The 21,446-nt window shown below is 44.5% G+C and overlaps 1 protein-coding gene across 2 annotated transcripts in view; it reads left to right on the top strand.

Annotated features, from left to right (window-relative positions):
• Positions 1–21,446, top strand: part of CPAMD8 (C3 and PZP like alpha-2-macroglobulin domain containing 8) — a 472,168-nt gene that overhangs the window by 261,506 nt on the left and 189,216 nt on the right. For both annotated transcript variants that reach the window (XM_082260961.1, XM_082260960.1), the window contains 3 exons: positions 8,052–8,188; positions 19,615–19,770; positions 19,945–20,007. In XM_082260961.1, the coding sequence (XP_082117087.1) occupies positions 8,052–8,188; positions 19,615–19,770; positions 19,945–20,007 (356 nt within the window). The remainder of the gene's footprint in view (positions 1–8,051; positions 8,189–19,614; positions 19,771–19,944; positions 20,008–21,446) is intronic.

Here is a 21,446-nt window from a genome sequence, read left to right as displayed (position 1 = left end):
TGGTAATAAAAATATGTCTCCCATAAAATGTTTTTTTTATTTTTTTGTACTTGTGAACTGGGTTATGTTGGTAAGTCAGTACAACTGATTATGTTTAGTTTGTGACACTGCAGTATAGATATCGGACATTTGGAAAGAATTAAATTGACTTTATAGGCACAAATAGGGAGGAAGTAAAAAACTTTTTTATTGATTGACATATAAAAACAAGAGGAAAACCTCTGACACAGGGGTATGGTGAATAGACATACATAAATGCATAGAAACCATTGAAATGTACCTTAGCAATAAGGCATAGAAATACAAAAATAGTAAACAAATGATTGCATAACACATGAGATGTGGTGGTATAGGGATGCTATACATTACATCCTACATGACTCGAAGACGATGCCAGAAATGATGATGAACGTCCTCTAGAGTGTAGTTGGTACAGCCCTAAACTTGAGGGATGGTTCATGTAGCCAGATGCCCTACATGCCCTACATGTTTCGCTTGAGAAATCAAGCTTCTTCTGGAGCTACTGGTGTACAGACTCTGTGTGGCAGAATGAACCATTATTATTCACAAAAAAACATCTGTCTGCAATTATCACAAATCTAAATAACTTAGATGGATTTAAAACAAATGTATTGTGTTCCATACAGAACAGAAAATGATAACCGCAATTAACAAAGAGACAGAGAAATATGTAGTGATGGTAATATCATAAAAAATCATTCAATCAAAACAAAGTACAATAAAACAAGAAAAGGGGGGGGGGGGGAATGAGAGATGTTGACGACCAGGGGGAAGCCCAAACAGGTGGTGACTCTGAGTGCGACAGCCCAAACGGTCAAAAGAGCATACAGGGACCGATGTGGGGACTGGAGAGACGTAACTAATGGCAGTAAACATCTATGAAAGTACAGTGCCTTGCGAAAGTATTCGGCCCCCTTGAACTTTGCGACCTTTTGCCACATTTCAGGCTTCAAACATAAAGATATAAAACTGTAATTTTTTGTGAAGAATCAACAACAAGTGGGACACAATCATGAAGTGGAACTAAATTTATTGGATATTTCAAACTTTTTTAACAAATAAAAAACTGAAAAATTGGGCGTGCAAAATTATTCAGCCCCCTTAAGTTAATACTTTGTAGCGCCACCTTTTGCTGCGATTACAGCTGTAAGTCGCTTGGGGTATGTCTCTATCAGTTTTGCACATCGAGAGACTGAAATTTTTGCCCATTCCTCCTTGCAAAACAGCTCGAGCTCAGTGAGGTTGGATGGAGAGCGTTTGTGAACAGAAGTTTTCAGTTCTTTCCACAGATTATCGATTGGATTCAGGTCTGGACTTTGACTTGGCCATTCTAACACCTGGATATGTTTATTTGTGAACCATTCCATTGTAGATTTTGCTTTATGTTTTGGATCATTGTCTTGTTGGAAGACAAATCTCCGTCCCAGTCTCAGGTCTTTTGCAGACTCCATCAGGTTTTCTTCCAGAATGGTCCTGTATTTGGCTCCATCCATCTTCCCATCAATTTTAACCATCTTCCCCGTCCCTGCTGAAGAAAAGCAGGCCCAAACCATAATGCTGCCACCACCATGTTTGACAGTGGGGATGGTGTGTTCAGGGTGATGAGCTGTGTTGCTTTTACGCCAAACATAACGTTTTGCATTGTTGCCAAAAAGTTTGATTTTGGTTTCATCTGACCAGAGCACCTTCTTCCACATGTTTGGTGTCTCCCAGGTGGCTTGTGGCTAACTTTAAACGACACTTTTTATGGATATCTTTAAGAAATGGCTTTCTTCTTGCCACTCTTCCATAAAGGTCAGATTTGTGCAGTATACGACTGATTGTTGTCCTATGGACAGAGTCTCCCACCTCAGCTGTAGATCTCTGCAGTTCATCCAGAGTGATCATTGGCCTCTTGGCTGCATCTCTGATCAGTCTTCTCCTTGTATGAGCTGAAAGTTTAGAGGGATGGCCAGGTCTTCGTAGATTTGCAGTGGTCTGATACTCCTTCCATTTCAATATTATCGCTTGCACAGTGCTCCTTGGGATGTTTAAAGCTTGGGAAATCTTTTTGTATCCAAATCCGGCTTTAAACTTCTCCACAACAGTATCTCGGAACTGCCTGGTGTGTTCCTTGTTCTTCATGATGCTCTCTGCGCTTTAAAGGGACCTCTGAGACTATCACAGTGCAGGTGCATTTATACGGAGACTTGATTACACACAGGTGGATTCTATTTATCATCATTAGTCATTTAGGTCAACATTGGATCATTCAGAGATCCTCACTGAACTTCTGGAGAGAGTTTGCTGCACTGAAAGTAAAGGGGCTGAATAATTTTGCACGCCCAATTTTTCAGTTTTTTATTTGTTAACAAAGTTTGAAATATCCAATAAATTTCGTTCAAGTTCATGATTGTGTCCCACTTGTTGTTGATTCTTCACAAAATTTACAGTTTTATATCTTTATGTTTGAAGCCTGAAATGTGGCAAAAGGTCGCAAAGTTCAAGGGGGCCGAATACTTTCGCAAGGCACTGTATACCTACCCCTGTAAAGGCGAATAGTTAATCACAATAGCCAATGTATTGGGCAGTAAAAGGTAAACAAAACATAAATCAACACGGGGGGGGGGGGGGTTTGCTGAAATGAGTCTGTCAACTGATGCCACTGCAGACAGGATAAACAAGATGCATGTCTTAATTGAAACAAAGGCCAAAGGCGGTAACCTAAAATAGAGGAAAAATAAGCAATAAATAGGATTGGTAAAACAAAATCAAGGGTTGCAGGGAGACATGGGCCAAAGAGAGGCCACTCCTGGGGAAATGTGCACCTAAAAAGGCATGCAAGGTAGCCCAGAAGGGAGATATGCCATAAAAAAGCATACGAGTAATGCAAAGCCCCCCAGGTATAGAAGAAACCACTGTAGAGCCCAGCAGCCCACACTGAGGGAGGATAGAAAACATAGAAACCAACGCAGTGTGAGTATGAAAAAAAATATATATATTAGGGAAAAGAAAGATCAAATAATCCACCAATAGCCACTGCAAAGAAAGAAAAAAAGAAAAGAAAAAACGGAGGGGGGGGGGAGAGAGAAAGGGGTGAGGGGGGGGGGGATTTCATGGGGAATGTGGAAAGAGGGGATGAAAAATACAGATAAACATCCGGCCTGTGTAGCCAATTGCACATAACACTCACCAATTGAAGACAAAAAGCCAAATAAATGTGGCCCAAAATATGTACTCACAACCTTCACATTTTCAGATGAGCCAAATCCCGACCCCTCCTACTTAAATTTATCAGTTATTAATTTGACCCGTTATGAATTTACTTCGGAGGAGATGGACTTGCTTAAGTTGGGCCTCACTTTTTGTCCTATGGCCCCGCTCGACAAATATAATACTATTAAGGACTTGTATTTATTTTGTCACAACCTTACTTACAGATTTATTTTTGATCACGACAATATTCGTCAAAACAAAGAGCGGGAATTTTCCGAACAAATCAAGAATTTTACCATCAAAGAATTTGGAGCTTTACGGGATCTGATCCTCCTGCTGGAGGAAAATGATCGCGCTGACCCCAACCTTCCTCTGAATATGTCATTTATCCCTCTATCATGCCCTACAGATGCCTCTCCACCTCCTTCCAAAAAATTCAAACCCAAGTCCACCTCATTTCCAGACCTTACCACGAACCCCAAAATATGGGCTTTTTTAACAGGAATGTTGTTCTCATGACCAAAGATAATTATAAACAAATTTGTTCAGACATTTTAAATAACACATCGTGGTATAAGAAAATCAATTGCTCGAAGACCATCAAATTCAATGAGGAATATAAATTCCTCATTGGGGAGGCCTTTGAAACAGGTCTAATTGACCAGGACACATATAATTATCTCAATGTCCGCTTCCCAAGAGAAGCAACTTTTTATGCACTTCCTAAGACGCACAAGAGCCTCCACTGCCCCCCCCCCCCCCCCCCGGGTCCTATTATATCTGGCATAGGAAACCTCACCGAACATGCCAGTCGATTAAATCGATTTCTTCTTGCTCCCACATTTTGTTGGCCTCCCTTCCTATGTGAAGGATACTGTGGACCTCCTTAAAATCCTTGATGGGATGATGCTTCCTCCCGACGCCCTGCGTCGGGATGATTCATACATTCCTCTCCGAACAGGACCGTCGCACCTGGCCCTTCAATGACTTCCTTTTGAAACTGTTGATGTTTATTTTGACACACAATTGGTTTTCTTTTAACGGGTCCCACTACCTCCAGGTACAGGGAGTGGCCATGGGCACATGTTGTGCACCGCCTACGCCAACCTGTACCTGGGGGGGTGGGAACGCTATACTTTTTCAGATGAGACCCTAACTCAGTATGTTACCCACGTCAACGTGTGGCTAAGATACATTGACGATGTGTTCATTGTATGGTCCCGCCCTTGTATGGAGGTTTTGACTGAGTTTATTGAGCGTCTCAATGTGAATAGTTTCAACCTTAAATTTACATTTGCATCTCATCCGTGTGAAGTCAACTTCTTAGATCTTACTATTACGAAGGATTTGGAGGGCCAGGTGACCACCAACCTATTTCGCAAATCAACGGCAGGTAATACCATCTTACACGCCTCCAGTGCACACCCACCAGCCCTATTGCGGAGCATACCTTATGCTCAGTATATTAGGCTCAGGCGTAATTGTACCTCAAGTACTGATTTTATTAGACAAGCTAATCTCTTGCGAGACCGCATTCTCCAGAGGGGTTACACTAAGAGTACTTTACGTAAGGCGTATAACCAAGCTCGTTTCAAAAATAGAACCAACCTACTATACAAACCCAATTCCATTCCGTCTAATCCTACGGTCAGACTCATCACTCAGTTCTCTAGCCATCAGGGTCTTCTAAAAAACATACTAAACCGGCATTGGCATATGCTTTATGAGGATCCCATTATCCGAAAACATATAAGCAAGGCCCCACAAATAACGTTTAAGTGGACGACATTGTTGCGCGACCGTCTAACAGCCAGTTTTTACCAACCTAATAAATCCCCTCCCCCAAAATCCCGTGGTACATATAGATGTCGCCAATGTGCGGTATGTCCATGGGTGGCGGAGGGCAAGAAATTCAATCTACCCAATGGCGAGATACTGTCTCCCACCTTTAGAGATGACTGCAACACCCAAGGGGTTATATATTTGATGTACTGTGACTGCGGTGTCTTTTACGTGGGGAAGACGATACGCCAATTTAGGCGTCGCATTAACGATCATGTCTATTATTCCTCCAAAGGTAAAATGATCACCCCAGTCACAAGACATCTTGATCTTTATCATAGGTTCAATACAAAGTGTGCCCATTTCTTTGTACTTGAGGTCATCCCCCAAGATCCTCGCGGTGGGGACTGGAACAGGCGTATTCTACAGAGGGAATCCCTCTGGATTGTACGGCTTAATGCCACCAGCCGCCCCGGTCTCAATGAGGCGCAATCCTTTAAATCATTTTTGTAGGAGCCCTAATTGGATATCGGGGGCCATTCATCGTCATTGCCCTTGTAATTGACACTTGTTTGCATGCTTGTTCTTTCAGGTCCTCCTCCTCCTCTTTCTATTATTTCATTATCATATCGCTTTATCTTTTTTATTTTTATTTTTATCATTTTTTCTTTCTTTGCTTTTCTTCCCTCTCATGCCCTGTGTTTTTTTCTTTTGTGTTTAACTTTTGATTCATAAGTCCCACCTCTTCTGGAACTGTTTGCTTTACAGTTTGATATTACATCCTGTACCATGTATGACTTTTTGTCTTTCCACTTATAAGTACACTTATGTTACTATTGATGGTCGGTTTGTGGTGCATCCGCTCTGGCCTTGCTGCCGTTTTTTGATGCACTCCACTGCCCATTTGTGACTATTTAATTATTATTCTCCTTGACTTTATGTTATTGGGTTGAGTGCACACACTACAGGGCTGATCCCACATGGTGGCGCTGTAATGCCTCGGTCCCTCGGCTGAGCATTCCTTTCGGGGACCACTGTTCGGCCAGGTAGCCACACACAGCGTTGTGTCCAGTGGATGGCGCTGTGTGTGGCGTTGTGAGCTGGTCAGGGCCCCTTTGCGGTGTTCCTTCTGGCTCCCCCTCTTCCGTGCATCGCTGTCTAGGCGCCGCATATCTTTTCGTGCGCCTGCTGCCGTAGGTTTGACGTCACCTCCGGTGACTCACCACCCGGGACTGGAGGACTACAAAAAGGGCACTTCCTACGCCCTCTCCATGGTGGTTTATCCTCATCCGGGGGAATCGGTTTGCTGTTCTCTGAGTCTGCTGTCCTGATGCTTCCTCCATGGTAAATATATCTTTGTTTTTTCTATCTTTCAGCCATGCTTGCCATTGCATTTTCTCTCCCTGGGCTAGCTCTAACTATTGGCTTGCACTAATACACCACCCATTTACATTATGTCTTTATTAGAGGGACCTTTCATATTTAGGACATATTTTGGGCCACATTTATTTGGCTTTTTGTCTTCAATTGGTGAGTGTTATGTGCAATTGGCTACACAGGCCGGTTTTTTATCTGTATTTTTTATCCCCTCTTTCCACATTCCCCATTAAATCCCCGCTCTCCCTTTCCCCTTACCCCCCTCCCCCCTTTCTCTCCCCCCTCCCTCCGTTTTTTCTTTTCTTTTTTTTCTCTCTTTGCAGTGGCTATTGGTGGATTATTTGATCTTTCTTTTCCCTAATATATATTTTCTTTTTCATACTCACACTGCGTTGGTTTCTATGTTTTCTATCCTCCCTCAGTGTGGGCTGCTGGGCTCTGCAGTGGTTTCTTCTATACCTGGGGGGCTTGGCATTACTCGTATGCTTTTTTATGGCATATATCCCTTCTGGGCTACCTTGCATGCCTTTTTAGGTGCACATTTCCCCAGGAGTGGCCTCTCTTTGGCCCATGTCTCCCTGCAACCCTTGGTTTTGTTTTACCAATCCTATTCATTTTCTCTATTTTAGGTTACCGCCTTTGGTCTTTGTTTCAATTAAGACATGCATCTTGTTTATCCTGTCTGCAGTGGCATCAGTTGACAGACTTATTTCAGCAAACCCCCCCCCCCCATGTTGATTTATGTTTTGTTTACCTTTTACTGCCCAATGCATTGGCTATTATGTTTAAATATTCGCCTTTACAGGGGTAGGTATACTTTCATAGATGTTTACTGCCATTAGTTACGTCTCTCCAGTCCCCACATCGGTCCCTGTATGCTCTTTTGACCGTTTGGGCTGTCGCACTCAGAGTCACCACCTGTTTGGGTTTCCCCCTGGTGGTGAACATCTCTCATCCCCCCCCCTTTTCTTGTTTTATTGTACTTTGTTTTGATTGAATGATTTTTTATGATATTACCATCACTACATATTTTTCTGTCTCTTTGTTGATTGCGGTTATCATTTTCTGTTCTGTATGGAACACAATACATTTGTTTTAAATCCATCTAAGTTATTTAGATTTGTGATAATTGCAGACAGATGTTTTTGTGAATAATAATGGTTCATTCTGCCACACAGAGTCTGTACACCAGTAGCTCCAGAAGAAGCAAAACATGTAGGGCATCTGGCTACATGAACCATCCCTCAAGTTTAGGGCTGTACCAACTACACTCTAGAGGACGTTCATCGTCATTTCTGGCATCGTCTTCGAGTCATGTAGGATGTAATGTATAGCATCCCTATACCACCACGTCTCATGTGTTATGCAATCATTTGTTTACTATTTTTGTATTTCTATGCCTTATTGCTAAGGTACATTTCAATGGTTTCTATGCATTTATGTATGTCTATTCACCATTCCCCTGTGTCAGGGGTTTTCCTCTTGTTTTTATATGTCAATCAATAAAAAAGTTTTTTACTTCATCCCTATTTGTGCCTATAAAGTCCATTTAATTCTTTCCAATTTGCTGCTGTATTGTTTGCGCAATATATTTGTAATTACTGCAGTATAAATGTTGACAATTATATTTATTTGGTTCTTGGAAAAAAAAAGTAAATTCATTATTTTTAAATTAGTGATTTCAGCTGAAGTTGAAATGACAGCATATGCTTTGCTAACATATACCCTTCTTGGAGATGTGGCCTCTGCACTTCCAGTAGTAAAATGGCTTTCCCAGCAGCGTAATGCCCTAGGTGGATTTTCATCCACACAGGTAAGATAGCAATCCCTAATATACAAGTCAATGTAGGTTGTTAAATTGTAGTAAATAGTTAAAATCTTTGTTCAACATTCCTGGATGTCTTGTAGGTAAGACTTAAGGTCATATGTATATAAAGAATATATATATATATGTATCTCATGAGTTAAAAAAAAGTTAAAAACTTATTTTACTGTACTTGGAAAATGTATATGCATGTGTATAACATTTCTTTGGGTCTTATGAGATAGGGCAATTTTAAAGAAGCCTTTTAAGTAGAATAACAAACACACCAAGCTACTTGTACAACTTGTAATTTATTCCTCTTTTCACTATGGATGAGGGAGTAGAGCAGATACTGGTGCGTCTCATAAAATTAGAATTTCATCAAAAAGTTAATTTATTTCAGTTATTCAATTCAAAACATGAAACTCATATATTTTATATGGATGTGTTACACACAGAGTGATATATTTCAAGCAGTTCTGTCTTTTAATATTGATGAATATGGCTTACAGCTAGTGAAAACCCAAAATTCAGTATCTCAGAAAATTTGAATATTACATAGGACGAATAAAAAAAAAAAGGATTTTTATTACAGAAATGTTGGCTTACTGAAAAGTATGTCCATGTACAATATGGTATGCACACAGTACTAAGTCAGGTCTCCTTTTGCATGATTTTCTGCATCAGTGCAGCATGGCATGGAGGCGATCAGCCTGTAGCACTGTTAAGGTGTTATGAAAGCCCCAGGTTTCTTTGATAGTGGCTTTTAGCTCATCTGCATTGTTGGGTCTGGTGTCTCTCATTTTCCTCTTGACAATACCGCTCAGATTCTCTATGGGGTTTAGGTAAGGAGAGTTTGCTGGCCAATCAAGCACAGTGATACCATGATTATTAAACCAGGTATTGGCACTTTTGGCAGTGTGGGCAGGTGCCAAGTCCTGCTGAAAAATAAAATCAGCATCTCCTGGTCAGCAGAGGGAAGCATGAAGTGCTGTAGAATTTCCTGGAAGTGTGCTGCGCTGGCTTTGGACTTGATAAAACACAGTGGACCAACAGCAGCAGATGATATGGCTCCCCAAATCATGACAGACTGTGGAAAATTTTGCATTTCATTCGGAAATCAAGATCCCAGAGTCTGGAGGAAGAATGGAGAGGCACAGAATCCAAGTTGCATGAGGTCCAGTGTGATGTTTCAACAGTCAGTAACTGTCTCCCCTCTACCCCTGGGGGGTTTTAGGGTGGACTTGGGCCCTTCCCTGTGATGGTCATGCCCCCCGGGTTCCCCTCCTTCCCAATCGTGTCACCCTTCCCCCAGCTCCGTGGTCTCTGTGGCCTGTGGCCCCCATCTGTTCACCCAACCCCCTCCCTGTCCCTCCCCTGGGGTGGACATACCTTTCTTAGGTGAATTGAAGTGCGGCACTGGCGGTAGGTGGGGGGGGAAGCGCATCACTGGTGCCCAAACGATCGTTGAGGGAAATGGGCCTGGTGGGGGTGCCTCTCTGGGCCCCCTCCCTGTTGGGGCCACTTTTTCCGGCCGTGGTATCCCCCCTGGGAGCCGCACGGGGCCGCTATTTTCTTGTAGCTTGGTTTGCTACAGATCGGGAGCCATGTTTGTGTAGCCTCGGCGGCCATTTTGCTATAGTTTCCCATTGAAAATAGCAGCGGCCATGTTTTTGGAGCTCAGATGGGCGGTGATTCGGCGATGGGAAGTCCTCGGCCTCTAGTGCTAATAGCCAGACATGCCTTTTACTGATTGCTGCTTACTGTGAGCTGTCTGGTGGTGGTGAGTGCCTGGGGCTCCCTCTCCCTCTTGCTGCTATACAGTGGTAATGCAGTGCTGGGTCTTGTGGTGCAGACATTGCGATGGGGTGTCCCTTACAGTGTGTGTTTTACACTTGTGTTGCAGATTCCTTCTCCATTCATGGAGTCACTGAAGCACATTTCACCACCTGATCCACTCTCAGAAGATGCCGGGCCCTCCGGGGCTCCACAACTGGCTGCACTGACAGGGGTCCTGGAGTCCTTGATATCCAAAGTGGATTTGGTCCTGGGTAAAGGAGCTACCAAACAGTGTCCCCCGCCTTCACTTGCTTCCTCTGTCTCTTCAGATCCAGGGTCTGAATCAGCCCCTGCGGATGCCAGTTATACCTGGGGGTCTGTGTTCTTGCACTCCGCGTGCTCAGATAGCGAGGATGATTCCTCTGTTCCTCTAGCCACACATGAAAAGGCGCTAGTGGATGCACTGATTGTATCAGTGCGGGAGACCTTACATTTGGAAGATGCGACTAATGCAGCATCATGGGCGCGGTTCATCGTTGGCACCCACAAGTCCTCCAAAACGGCAAGGGTGTTCCCCTTTCCTGTCTTCTTTGACGACATTGTCTCAAAACGGTGGGGGTCCTCAAAATGCACCTTTGCAATCCCTAAGCGTTTTGCAATGCGGTACCCTTATGAGGAGTCCCTCAAAAAATGGACGGCACCTCCTGTAGTGGACTCTCCGGTTTCCAGGTTGAATCGAGCCACGGTAATTCTGGTAGAGGAGTCTCGGGTCTTCTCTGAGCCGGCTGATAGGGGGTCAAAGGCCTTGATCCGCCATATGTTCACTGTGGCTGGATCGGCACTTAGGCCGGTGTTTTATTTTTTTTTTTTTTAACAGAAACGTTTTATTGATCAGTAAAACATGTATAAGATCAATTCACAAAATGATGATGTACATTATATATGAACCTATGACTGCACATACAGTCATATGCATCTTATTGAACATTATAGAGGATGGAGAAGATAATATTCAAGATCCCAGAGTCTGGAGGAAGAATGGAGAGGCACAGAATCCAAGTTGCATGAGGTCCAGTGTGATGTTTCAACAGTCAGTAACTGTCTCCCCTCTACCCCTGGGGGGTTTTAGGGTGGACTTGGGCCCTTCCCTGTGATGGTCATGCCCCCCGGGTTCCCCTCCTTCCCAATCGTGTCACCCTTCCCCCAGCTCCGTGGTCTCTGTGGCCTGTGGCACCCATCTGTTCACCCAACCCCCTCCCTGTCCCTCCCCTGGGGTGGACATACCTTTCTTAGGTGAATTGAAGTGCGGCACTGGCGGTAGGTGGGGGGGGAAGCGCATCACTGGTGCCCAAACGATCGTTGAGGGAAATGGGCCTGGTGGGGGTGCCTCTCTGGGCCCCCTCCCTGTTGGGGCCACTTTTTCCGGCCGTGGTATCCCCCCTGGGAGCCGCACGGGGCCGCTATTTTCTTGTAGCTTGGTTTGCTACAGATCGGGAGCCATGTTTGTGTAGCCTCGGCGGCCATTTTGCTATAGTTTCCCATTGAAAATAGCAGCGGCCATGTTTTTGGAGCTCAGATGGGCGGTGATTCGGCGATGGGAAGTCCTCGGCCTCTAGTGCTAATAGCCAGACATGCCTTTTACTGATTGCTGCTTACTGTGAGCTGTCTGGTGGTGGTGAGTGCCTGGGGCTCCCTCTCCCTCTTGCTGCTATACAGTGGTAATGCAGTGCTGGGTCTTGTGGTGCAGACATTGCGATGGGGTGTCCCTTACAGTGTGTGTTTTACACTTGTGGTGCAGATTCCTTCTCCATTCATGGAGTCACTGAAGCACATTTCACCACCTGATCCACTCTCAGAAGATGCCGGGCCCTCCGGGGCTCCACAACTGGCTGCACTGACAGGGGTCCTGGAGTCCTTGATATCCAAAGTGGATTTGGTCCTGGGTAAAGGAGCTACCAAACAGTGTCCCCCGCCTTCACTTGCTTCCTCTGTCTCTTCAGATCCAGGGTCTGAATCAGCCCCTGCGGATGCCAGTTATACCTGGGGGTCTGTGTTCTTGCACTCCGCGTGCTCAGATAGCGAGGATGATTCCTCTGTTCCTCTAGCCACACATGAAAAGGCGCTAGTGGATGCACTGATTGTATCAGTGCGGGAGACCTTACATTTGGAAGATGCGACTAATGCAGCATCATGGGCGCGGTTCATCGTTGGCACCCACAAGTCCTCCAAAACGGCAAGGGTGTTCCCCTTTCCTGTCTTCTTTGACGACATTGTCTCAAAACGGTGGGGGTCCTCAAAATGCACCTTTGCAATCCCTAAGCGTTTTGCAATGCGGTACCCTTATGAGGAGTCCCTCAAAAAATGGACGGCACCTCCTGTAGTGGACTCTCCGGTTTCCAGGTTGAATCGAGCCACGGTAATTCTGGTAGAGGAGTCTCGGGTCTTCTCTGAGCCGGCTGATAGGGGGTCAAAGGCCTTGATCCGCCATATGTTCACTGTGGCTGGATCGGCACTTAGGCCGGTGTTTTATTTTTTTTTTTTTTAACAGAAACGTTTTATTGATCAGTAAAACATGTATAAGATCAATTCACAAAATGATGATGTACATTATATATGAACCTATGACTGCACATACAGTCATATGCATCTTATTGAACATTATAGAGGATGGAGAAGATAATACAAGAACCATATATTCAAAGTTAAGAAGCTGTGATGAACCCCTGAGCAATAGACCAGGGGGATTCCCGAGGGGGGGGGGGTTGGGAGGATGCTGGAAAGGGCCAACCGGAAGGTAACCATAATCTGATTCTCCTCCTTTCTCACCCTTTGGTGAGGATAATCTGTTAATGGAAGCGACAACTAAAACAATTCGCTAGGTCCTGCACCTAAAACATGAGATTAGAGGTGTAGGGATCGAGCCGCATCCCGTGCATTCCAGATTTTCCCAAATTTCCGGGAACATTGATGTCCTATATATGTTGGTTTATTTCCGGGGACATTGACGTCCCATATATGTTAGTTTATATAGAAGAAGAACTGAGTCAACTAGTAGGTGCCATTGTGTGACCGTATTGGGAGCAACCAGTTTCCAATTTTGTAGAAGAAACTTCCTAGCATAAAAGCATAAATAAAATAATAGTAGCTTTGTATGCGTAGCCTGTGCCACTGAGTCACACTTAGGCTGGTAAACAAAAACGTGAAAACTATCAGCGCAATAATCTGTGTAAAAAAGTGCCCCTAATAGACAAATGTAGATAAATCAAATAGATGTGATAAATCTATATTCCAGCTGCTAACATTCAATGTGTTCCACTTCACAATAAAGTACAATAAAAATGAAAAATGCTGAATATACAAATACCAAATAATAAATATTCAATAACAGGAAAAAAATTTGAATTAACTGTGCAGTCCCAATGATCAAAAGAAAAACACCTCCGTGGACGTGATCTTCAATACAGCATCCTTAGGCTGGTGTTTACCATCACCCTGGTATCACAAGCTATGACTGAATAGGCAAAAGTTTTACGCCGGGACCTGAAGGAGAGTTCGCCTGTGACGCCTCTTTGAATGCCGCTCCCTTGTTATCTAGACTGTCTGTCTCTGCAGTGGTCCTGCGGCGCATTATCTGGCTGAAATGCTGGTCCACGAACTAAGCTTCTAAGAAGGCCTTGTCCGATCGCCTGTTTTGAATTTCCTTGGATGACATCATCAAAGGCCTCAGAGGGGGACAGAGTACTCTTCTTCCTCAGGCTTCCAAGAGTAAGGAGTCTCGTCGCAGACAGGGACCCTCCTTTTCTGCTCACAAGCGGCCTTTTCGTTCCTCAGGATCTCAGGACATTTGATCAAAACCTTTCATGAGAGGGCAAGGTGCATCCAATTCTGGACCTCAAGGCACTGAACTGCTTTGTACTGTTACAGAAGTTTCAATTCACACAGTGGTAGCATCCCACATCAGGGGGTTTTTCTCGCATCCATCGACATCAAGGACGCTTACCTTCACATCCCTATTTGTATCGCCCATCAGCGCTTCCTACGCTTTGCCATGGGCCAGGAGCATTATCAATTTGTGGCGTTACCCTTTGGTCTTGCCCCCGCTCCTCGGGTTTTCACAAAAGTGTTGGTCCTGGTTCTAGCATTACTAGGTCAGCGGGGATCGTGATACTGGGGTACCTGGACAATCTGCTTTTGCGAGCAGAGTCTTTGACTGCCCTGTTGGCCAACTTGGAGATCACTCTACAAACGCTGAGGGAGTTTGGTTGGTTTCTGAATCTTCAGAAATGTGCTCTGGTCCCGTCCACACGCCTAGAATATTTGGGAATGACTCTGAATTTGACCTCGGCCAGAGTGTTTTTCCCTCTGGCAAAACTTCAGAAGTTGCTGGAGGCGTTTCGGCTTCTGCTGTCCAGCAGACGGTCATCTCTTTGGACTTGAATGTGGGTGCTGGGCCTGATGATGTCATCAGGCGGTTCTGTTTGCACAGTTCCACACGAGATCTCTGCAAAAGGATATTCTGGGGAAGTGGAACAAGAATCCTTAGTCTCTGGACAATCTGATCATGTTGAGCCGGAGAACAAGGAGGTCCCTGGTTTGGTGGCTTCGTTCTCTGGCACTTTTTCAGGGAAAATCTTTCTTCCCCTATACTGGACAGTTGTCATCATGCATGCCAGCCTATCTTGATGGGGAGGTGTCCTCAGCACGGATTGTGCTCAAGGTGTCTGGACTCTGGAGGAGTCCAGGCTACTGATCAATGTACTGGAGCTCTGAGCGATCAGGCTTTGCCTGGATCATTGGACAGTTCATCTCCAGGGATGTCCGGTACTGATTCAGTCAGACAATGCCACGGCCGTGGCCTATGTCAATCACCAATGGGGCACGAGAAGTGTGCTGGCGGCTCGGGAAGTAGCCAACATTCTAAGGTGGGCAGAACGGTTCGTTCTAGCCCTCTCTGCTGTACACATTCCCGGGGTGAAAAACTGGCAGGCCGACTATCTCAGTTGGCAGGTGTTGGACCAAGAGGAGTAGTTCCTTCATCCGGAGATGTTTCATCAGTTGTGTCTCTGGTGGGGCATCCCCTAGGTGGATCTATTGGTGTCTCGGCTCAACAGAAAGGTGTAGAGGTTTTTGGCTCGGTCATGGTATCCTCTGACGGATGCCACAGACCTGCTGGTGGCCCTGTGGGGTCAGTATCATCTGATTTATGCCCTCAAGCTTCTGCCAGGACTTCTACACAGGATCGAGGCAGAAGGGATTCCGAGTCCAGGCTTGTTACGCCGATCTGGTGCGGCTGGCCGCCGACATACCTTGAGAGCTTCCTCTCAGGGAGGATCTGCTGTCCCAAGGACCAATCTTCCATCCTGCTTTACAGTCGCTGGCTTTGATGGCTTCGCTGTTGAACTCCAGGTGCTGATGGATAGAGTTATGTCTGCGTCTGTGATTCCAACGCTGTTAAAAGCTAGGAAATCTACTTCTAGGAAGATCTACCATCGTACATGGAAGTCGTATATTGCGTGGTGTGAGACTCTTGGGGTTCATCCTCGCTCTTTCTCGGTGGCTCGGATCTTGACCTTCATTCAACCGGGAGTTGAGCAGAATCTGGCCTTGAGTACTATCAAGGGTCAGCTGTCGGTCTTAGCTGTCGTCTTTTAATGGCCCTTGGCCACATACTCCCTGGTGCGTACTTTTCTTCAGGGAGTTAGGCACTTGGCCCCCTCCAGTGCGGTCTCCGTTGACGCCTTGGGACCTCAATTTGGTGCTCTCTCGGTTCTTCAGAAGCCTCCTTTTGAGAATCTTCAGGAGATCTCCCTTGCTTACGCTGTCCCAGAAGGTGGCCTTCTTGGTGGCTATCACTTCTTCGCGCAGGGTGTCGGAATTAGTGGCGTTTTCCTGTCGTTCACCTTACTTGGTGGTTCACAGAGATATGGTGGTTCTAAGTCCCTGGCCATCGTTCCTTCCAAAGGTTGTCTCTGATTTTCATTTAAATTAAGACATTGTGTTGCCTTCCCTGTGTCCCAGGCCAAAACATCTGAAGGAAATTGCTCTGCTTTCCTTGGATGTGGTCCTGGCAATTAGAGTGTACCTTGTAGCTATGGAGTCTTTTAGGAAGTCAGACTCACACTTTGTGCTCTCGGATGGGCCTCGGAAAGGGTTGTCCGCTTCCTCTGCGACCATTTCCAGATGGATCAGACAGACGGCGATTCAGGCCTATTCCATCAAGGGTCAGGTTCCTCATTTCCCTGTCAAGGTACACTCTATTCGGGTACTCAGTGCCTCCTGGACCTTCATCATCAGGCGTCAGTGACGCAGGTTTGCAAGGCGGCCACCTGGTCGTCGGTGCACACTTTCACAAAGTTCTATAAAGTGGATGTGTTGGAATCTGCAGATGCTTCCTTTGGCTGGAAGGTTTTGTAGGCTGCTGTTTAAAGGACCTGGTCCTCTTTGAGGGTGTATTGTTTTTTTTCAGGTGAGCTCCAGCGGTTTTGGTTGAGCTCCTTTTTACCTCGTTGGCTATAGTTAGCCTTGGCAATTTTTTTTTTTTTCGCTGTGCCCACCCCTCATCTTTAACACTGCTTTGGGACGTCCCAATGGTTAAGATGATCAGGAGCTGTGTCTGTCAATGAACGAAAGAGAAAATAGGATTTTTGACTTACCGTAAAATCCATTTCTCTGATGTTCATTGACAGACACAGCAACCACCCATCTGTGGAGTTGTAATTCTTCTAAAACTGCTTGTACCAAACTGAGTACCTATAGCAGAGAGAGGGAGTATATCCCCTGGGACTGCCTTTAGGCGTAGCCAGACTTTTTTTCTGTCTAGTGTCCTACTCCTGTAGGGGACAGTATAACCCAATGCAGTGGCGGCTGGTGCTCAAAATTTTTGGGGGGCCGCAAACAGAAAAATGTAATAGGCATTGCTTTGCGGCAAAAAACGCTGTAAAAAATTGCGTGACTTTGAGGTCACAAAAGTGTGAAAGGGGCCTTCAGTAATTAAGGCATAGCATGCCCCCTTTCAATGTACAAAGACCAGCGTGCTCCCTTTCAATGCACAGGGACCAGCGTGCCCCCTTTCAATGCACAGAGACCAGCGTGCCCCCTTTCAATGCACAAGGACCTGCGTGCCCCCTTTCAATGCACAGAGACCAGCATGCCCCCTTTCAATGCACAGATGCCAGCATGCCCCCTTTCAATGCACAGATGCCAGCGTGCCCCCTTTCAATGCAGAGATACCAGCATGCCCCCTTTCAATGCAGAGATACAGTACCAGTGTGCCCCCATTCAATGCAGAGATGCCAGCGTGCCCCCTTTCAATGCAGAGATGCCAGTGTGCCCCCTCTCAATGCAGAGATGCCAGCGTGCCCCCTTTCAATGCAGAGATGCCAGTGTGCCCCATTTTAATGCAGAGTGAACAGCGTGCCAAGCCCCCCCCCCCTCCGAGACCAGTGAACTTACCTGTAGCGGCGGCTTCTCTTCAGTCCCCCGGCGTCTCCTCGAGTCCTCAGTCCTCCCGCCTCCTCCTCGGCCAATGACATGGGGTTTGCCTTTCGGCCAATCAAGAAGCGCGTATCGGACCCTCTTCCTGATTGGCCAGGAGGAGGATCCATGTGACAATAGCGAATTTTCATTCACTATTGTCACACAATGGGTGGGCTCGGGGTGCACTGCTCTGCACCCCAGGTCCACACTTTGCTGAAGCCTATTAGAGCCTCTGGCTCTAATCAGGTGACTAAAAAAAAAAAAAGCCCCATTGAACTCCATGCGTCCGGCGCCCCGCATGTAGATTAGGGGGCCGGACGCATGGATAGGGGGGGCAGCGCCCCTGCGCCCCCAACGCACCGGTCGCCACTGACCCAATGGTTAAGAAGATCAGGAGCTGTGTCCATCAATGAACATCAGAGAAATGGATTTTACGGTAAGTCAAAAATCCCATTCTTTTCTTACTGCTTGCCACATCCTGAGTTATGTGTATGCTGAAAGTCCTATACCAGCCATAACACCATACACCAATGTTGGACAATCTCCAAGGTGCATAAACAGGAAAACAAGTAATCAAAGCAATATTTGTTGTATTCATCCTATGCCTTTAAAACAGCATTGTAGCCGGGTGCACACTCTAGGAAAATCAGAAGAAAGATTCTGTATGAGGCACGATCGTTTGCTTTTCGTATAGTGTGTGCACAACTTTCCACATCAGATTTAAACTTTCCAAATTAAAATTCCTAAAGGGACAAATTCCAAAATTTTCCTCGTACGTGAACCAAACGTTTTTTGTTTAATGTGTACTGTTTTTGTAGAGTTTTCTTATGAAAAAAATCAGATACGATAGACTGCGCATGACCAGAAACAACAAACAACAAATAAAAAGCCTTTGTTATACGAGAATTTTCGTACATTATTTCCATCCTCGGTTTTGACATGTGGTGAAACATCAAGGAACACCAGACAATCGTTCACCGATTTTCGTATAGTGTGTACCCAGCATAACTCTTCCACACAGTTAAAAGTTTTGCAGTATTCTGCGTATGGTCCAATGCATGACTAAACAATTATACCAAGCAAGTGCTAACGATTAACAGGATAACATGTAAGTTATAGTACAATCTTTAAAGATTGTAAAGGCATAATTTAAAAAAAATAACAAACATGGTATATTTACCTGCTCTGTGCGTGGTTTTGCACAGAGCTGCCATGATCCTCCTTTTCTCGGGTCCTCTGCCAGCACTCCTGGCCCTGATAGCGCCTTGCTTTTTTTCTTTCTAAAGAAAACTTTGCAGCTGCTGGTTTTAGATGGGTGCTCGAGGGGTGGTAAAAGTGCAAATCCACCACCTGTTTTTACCACCCCTTTGCCGCTTGTGTGAACTAGGCCGTGTTGTTTAGTTTCTGCTTCTTCCCCCTCCCTCTTTTCTTTCCAGTACCCGGCCTTTACCCATCACTACCTTCTCTTTTTTTAATCAATTAACATTTTGTTTGTAAAAATGTATATTCTCCTAATGCTGAAAAGTACAGGCAGATGTCCAACTTATACAACATCCAATACCACCAGAGAGGCGTCCAAACAGTCTTAAATTCATTCTACTGCAGGACAATGACCCTGAACATACAGCCAAAGTCATAAAATCCTATATTCAGAAAAAGGAAGAACAAGGATTCCTGGAAGAGTTGGAGTGGCCCCCACAGAGCTCCAATCTTAAAATCTTTGAGTCTGTCTGGGATTACACGGAGTGACAGAAACAACCGAGACAGCTCAAATGTATAGAAAACTGTGTTCAGTTATTCTAAATGTTTGGAACAAACTACCTGCCACATTTCTCTAACTTTCTAAATATACCAAGGAGAATTGATTCTGTTTAAAAGGCAAAGGGTGGACACCGCACACATTGTTTTGATCTACACTTTAGTTTATGCACTTTGTAAGTTGAAAATTAAAACTATTCATTGTTTATTTTTGAAAGCATTCTCACTTTACGGTAATTATTTATAAGTGCCTAAAAGTTTTGCCCAGTACTGTATGCAAATAAGAAAATCAAATTATAGAACACAGAAAGGGTGATTCTTTACTTCCAGCTGCTTTTTATACCTGTAAACAACTGATAATTTTAAAAATTGTTGGAGAAAGAAACTGTGAAAATATACTTATAACATTGCTCTCTACCTAGGACACATGTGTGGCCCTTCAAGCACTGGCAGAATATGCAATCCTCTCATATATTGGTGGTGTAAACCTCACAATATCATTGGCATCAACAAACTTGGACTATCAGGAGACCTTTGAATTGCACAGGTTGAACAAGAAGATCCTACAGAAAGCTGTGGTAGGTTCAGAGCAGAAGATGGCAAAGCCCATTTGTTACTATGCTGAGATGAGGCTGCTCAATAAAGGGGTGGGGGGATTGGCACACATCATAGTAATTAAGATTGCCTGTCTGACATTTTTTAGGTTGTGCTGCTCATATTCTTCTAAATATAATAGCTTTGTATGTTTGCAGATTCCCACTATTCCAACTGGGTTGTTTGTCAGCGCAAAAGGAGAAGGTTGCTGTTTAATGCAGGTAGGATAAGAAAATAAGAAAAACAACTTCATTGGAAAGAAGGTCTTTGTTTAACTGTGAAGTCAATGTCCATTTAATTGTATCTCCTCACATTTTAGGGCCACTACATCCATTAAATAGTAAAATGCATTAGCGTGTTATATGTTGAATACAAATAAAACCCTGGATATTTAAATGCCTTTAAAAATGATACTGTGCATAGATGTATTCTCAGTGTTAATGTTCCTAAATGGTGCCATTTATCATGTACAGCTAGGATCTGATTTTATAAAATTAACAAAACCTCACATACATTATATATATATATATATATATATATATATATATATATATATATACATATATATATATATATATATATATATATATATATATATATATATATATATATATATTATTATACAGGATTTATATAGTGGCAAGAGCTTGCACAGCATTTTACAACATGAGGGCAGACAGTACAGTTACAATACAATTCAATACAGGAGGAATCAGAGGGCCCTGCTCGTTAGAGCATAAAATACACAGTAAATTTAAATTACATGTGTGCAATATATTGACACACACTGAGTAATTTTATTTTTCTGATAGTGAGCCAATATGTCTGAAATTTCTGCACGTATATTCTATCTTTGCTGAGTTTTGTTCACAATAGAAAAAATAATTATCAAATGCAATTTTAATTGCAAGCATATTAAAAATACAGTTTCTCTTACGTCCTCCGACAGTCGCCGCCTCTTCATATTCGTCACAATGGGGTTATGACCTTTGCTCCGTAGGAGTAGCTAGGCAACAGAATATGTCAATATTAAGGCTTTTAACATATCCCACCCCCAGGGGGTGGTCCCCTCAGTCAATAACCTCCTACTTCCTGTATCCATACCTCAGTTTCAATGTCTAGCTTGTCAGGAGTAGCTGGATGTCTCTATGCTGGGGCATTTTGTCTCAGCCTTTTCTCTTTTATTTTTTATTTCTCTCTTTATATCTCTCTTATTTTATTTGAGTTTTTCTCTCTCGCTTTACTTAGCTGTTATTTTTGTCAGCATTAGTTAGTTCTTCTGATGAAGAGGATCATGCGGGCTGGGTCACGGGCTGACCCCCCTGATCGCAGGTTGTGGGTCAGTGGCTTCCCAGCCTGCCATCGAGCGTTCAGTCAGGTATTTTTCCTGGCGCAATGAACGACCCATCCCTGTTCGCTGAAGGGATGCTATGGTGAGGTGGCTACCTCACTGGACGCCTTGCGGTATCGCTCCGCAATTCTCCTGCGTCCTGGCTGCGACTCTCCCTGTCCCATGTGCAGTGGCTTGATCGCTTGTGCGGGTTCCCCACGCCATATTAGGAGGTAAGTGTATCTGTGTGGGGACCTGTCTGTTTGGGGGGTGTCAGTCTGGGACTGTGTAACCCTGCCCCTGTTCACACTGTTGGACTCCCTATCTGTT

Source organism: Pelophylax lessonae, assembly GCF_965119305.1.
Source record: "Pelophylax lessonae genome assembly, chromosome: 1".
In the NCBI taxonomy this organism is placed as follows: Eukaryota; Metazoa; Chordata; class Amphibia; order Anura; family Ranidae; genus Pelophylax; species Pelophylax lessonae.
Note: the sequence above shows the minus strand (reverse complement) of the source record. Positions and strands in the feature narration are given on the sequence as shown.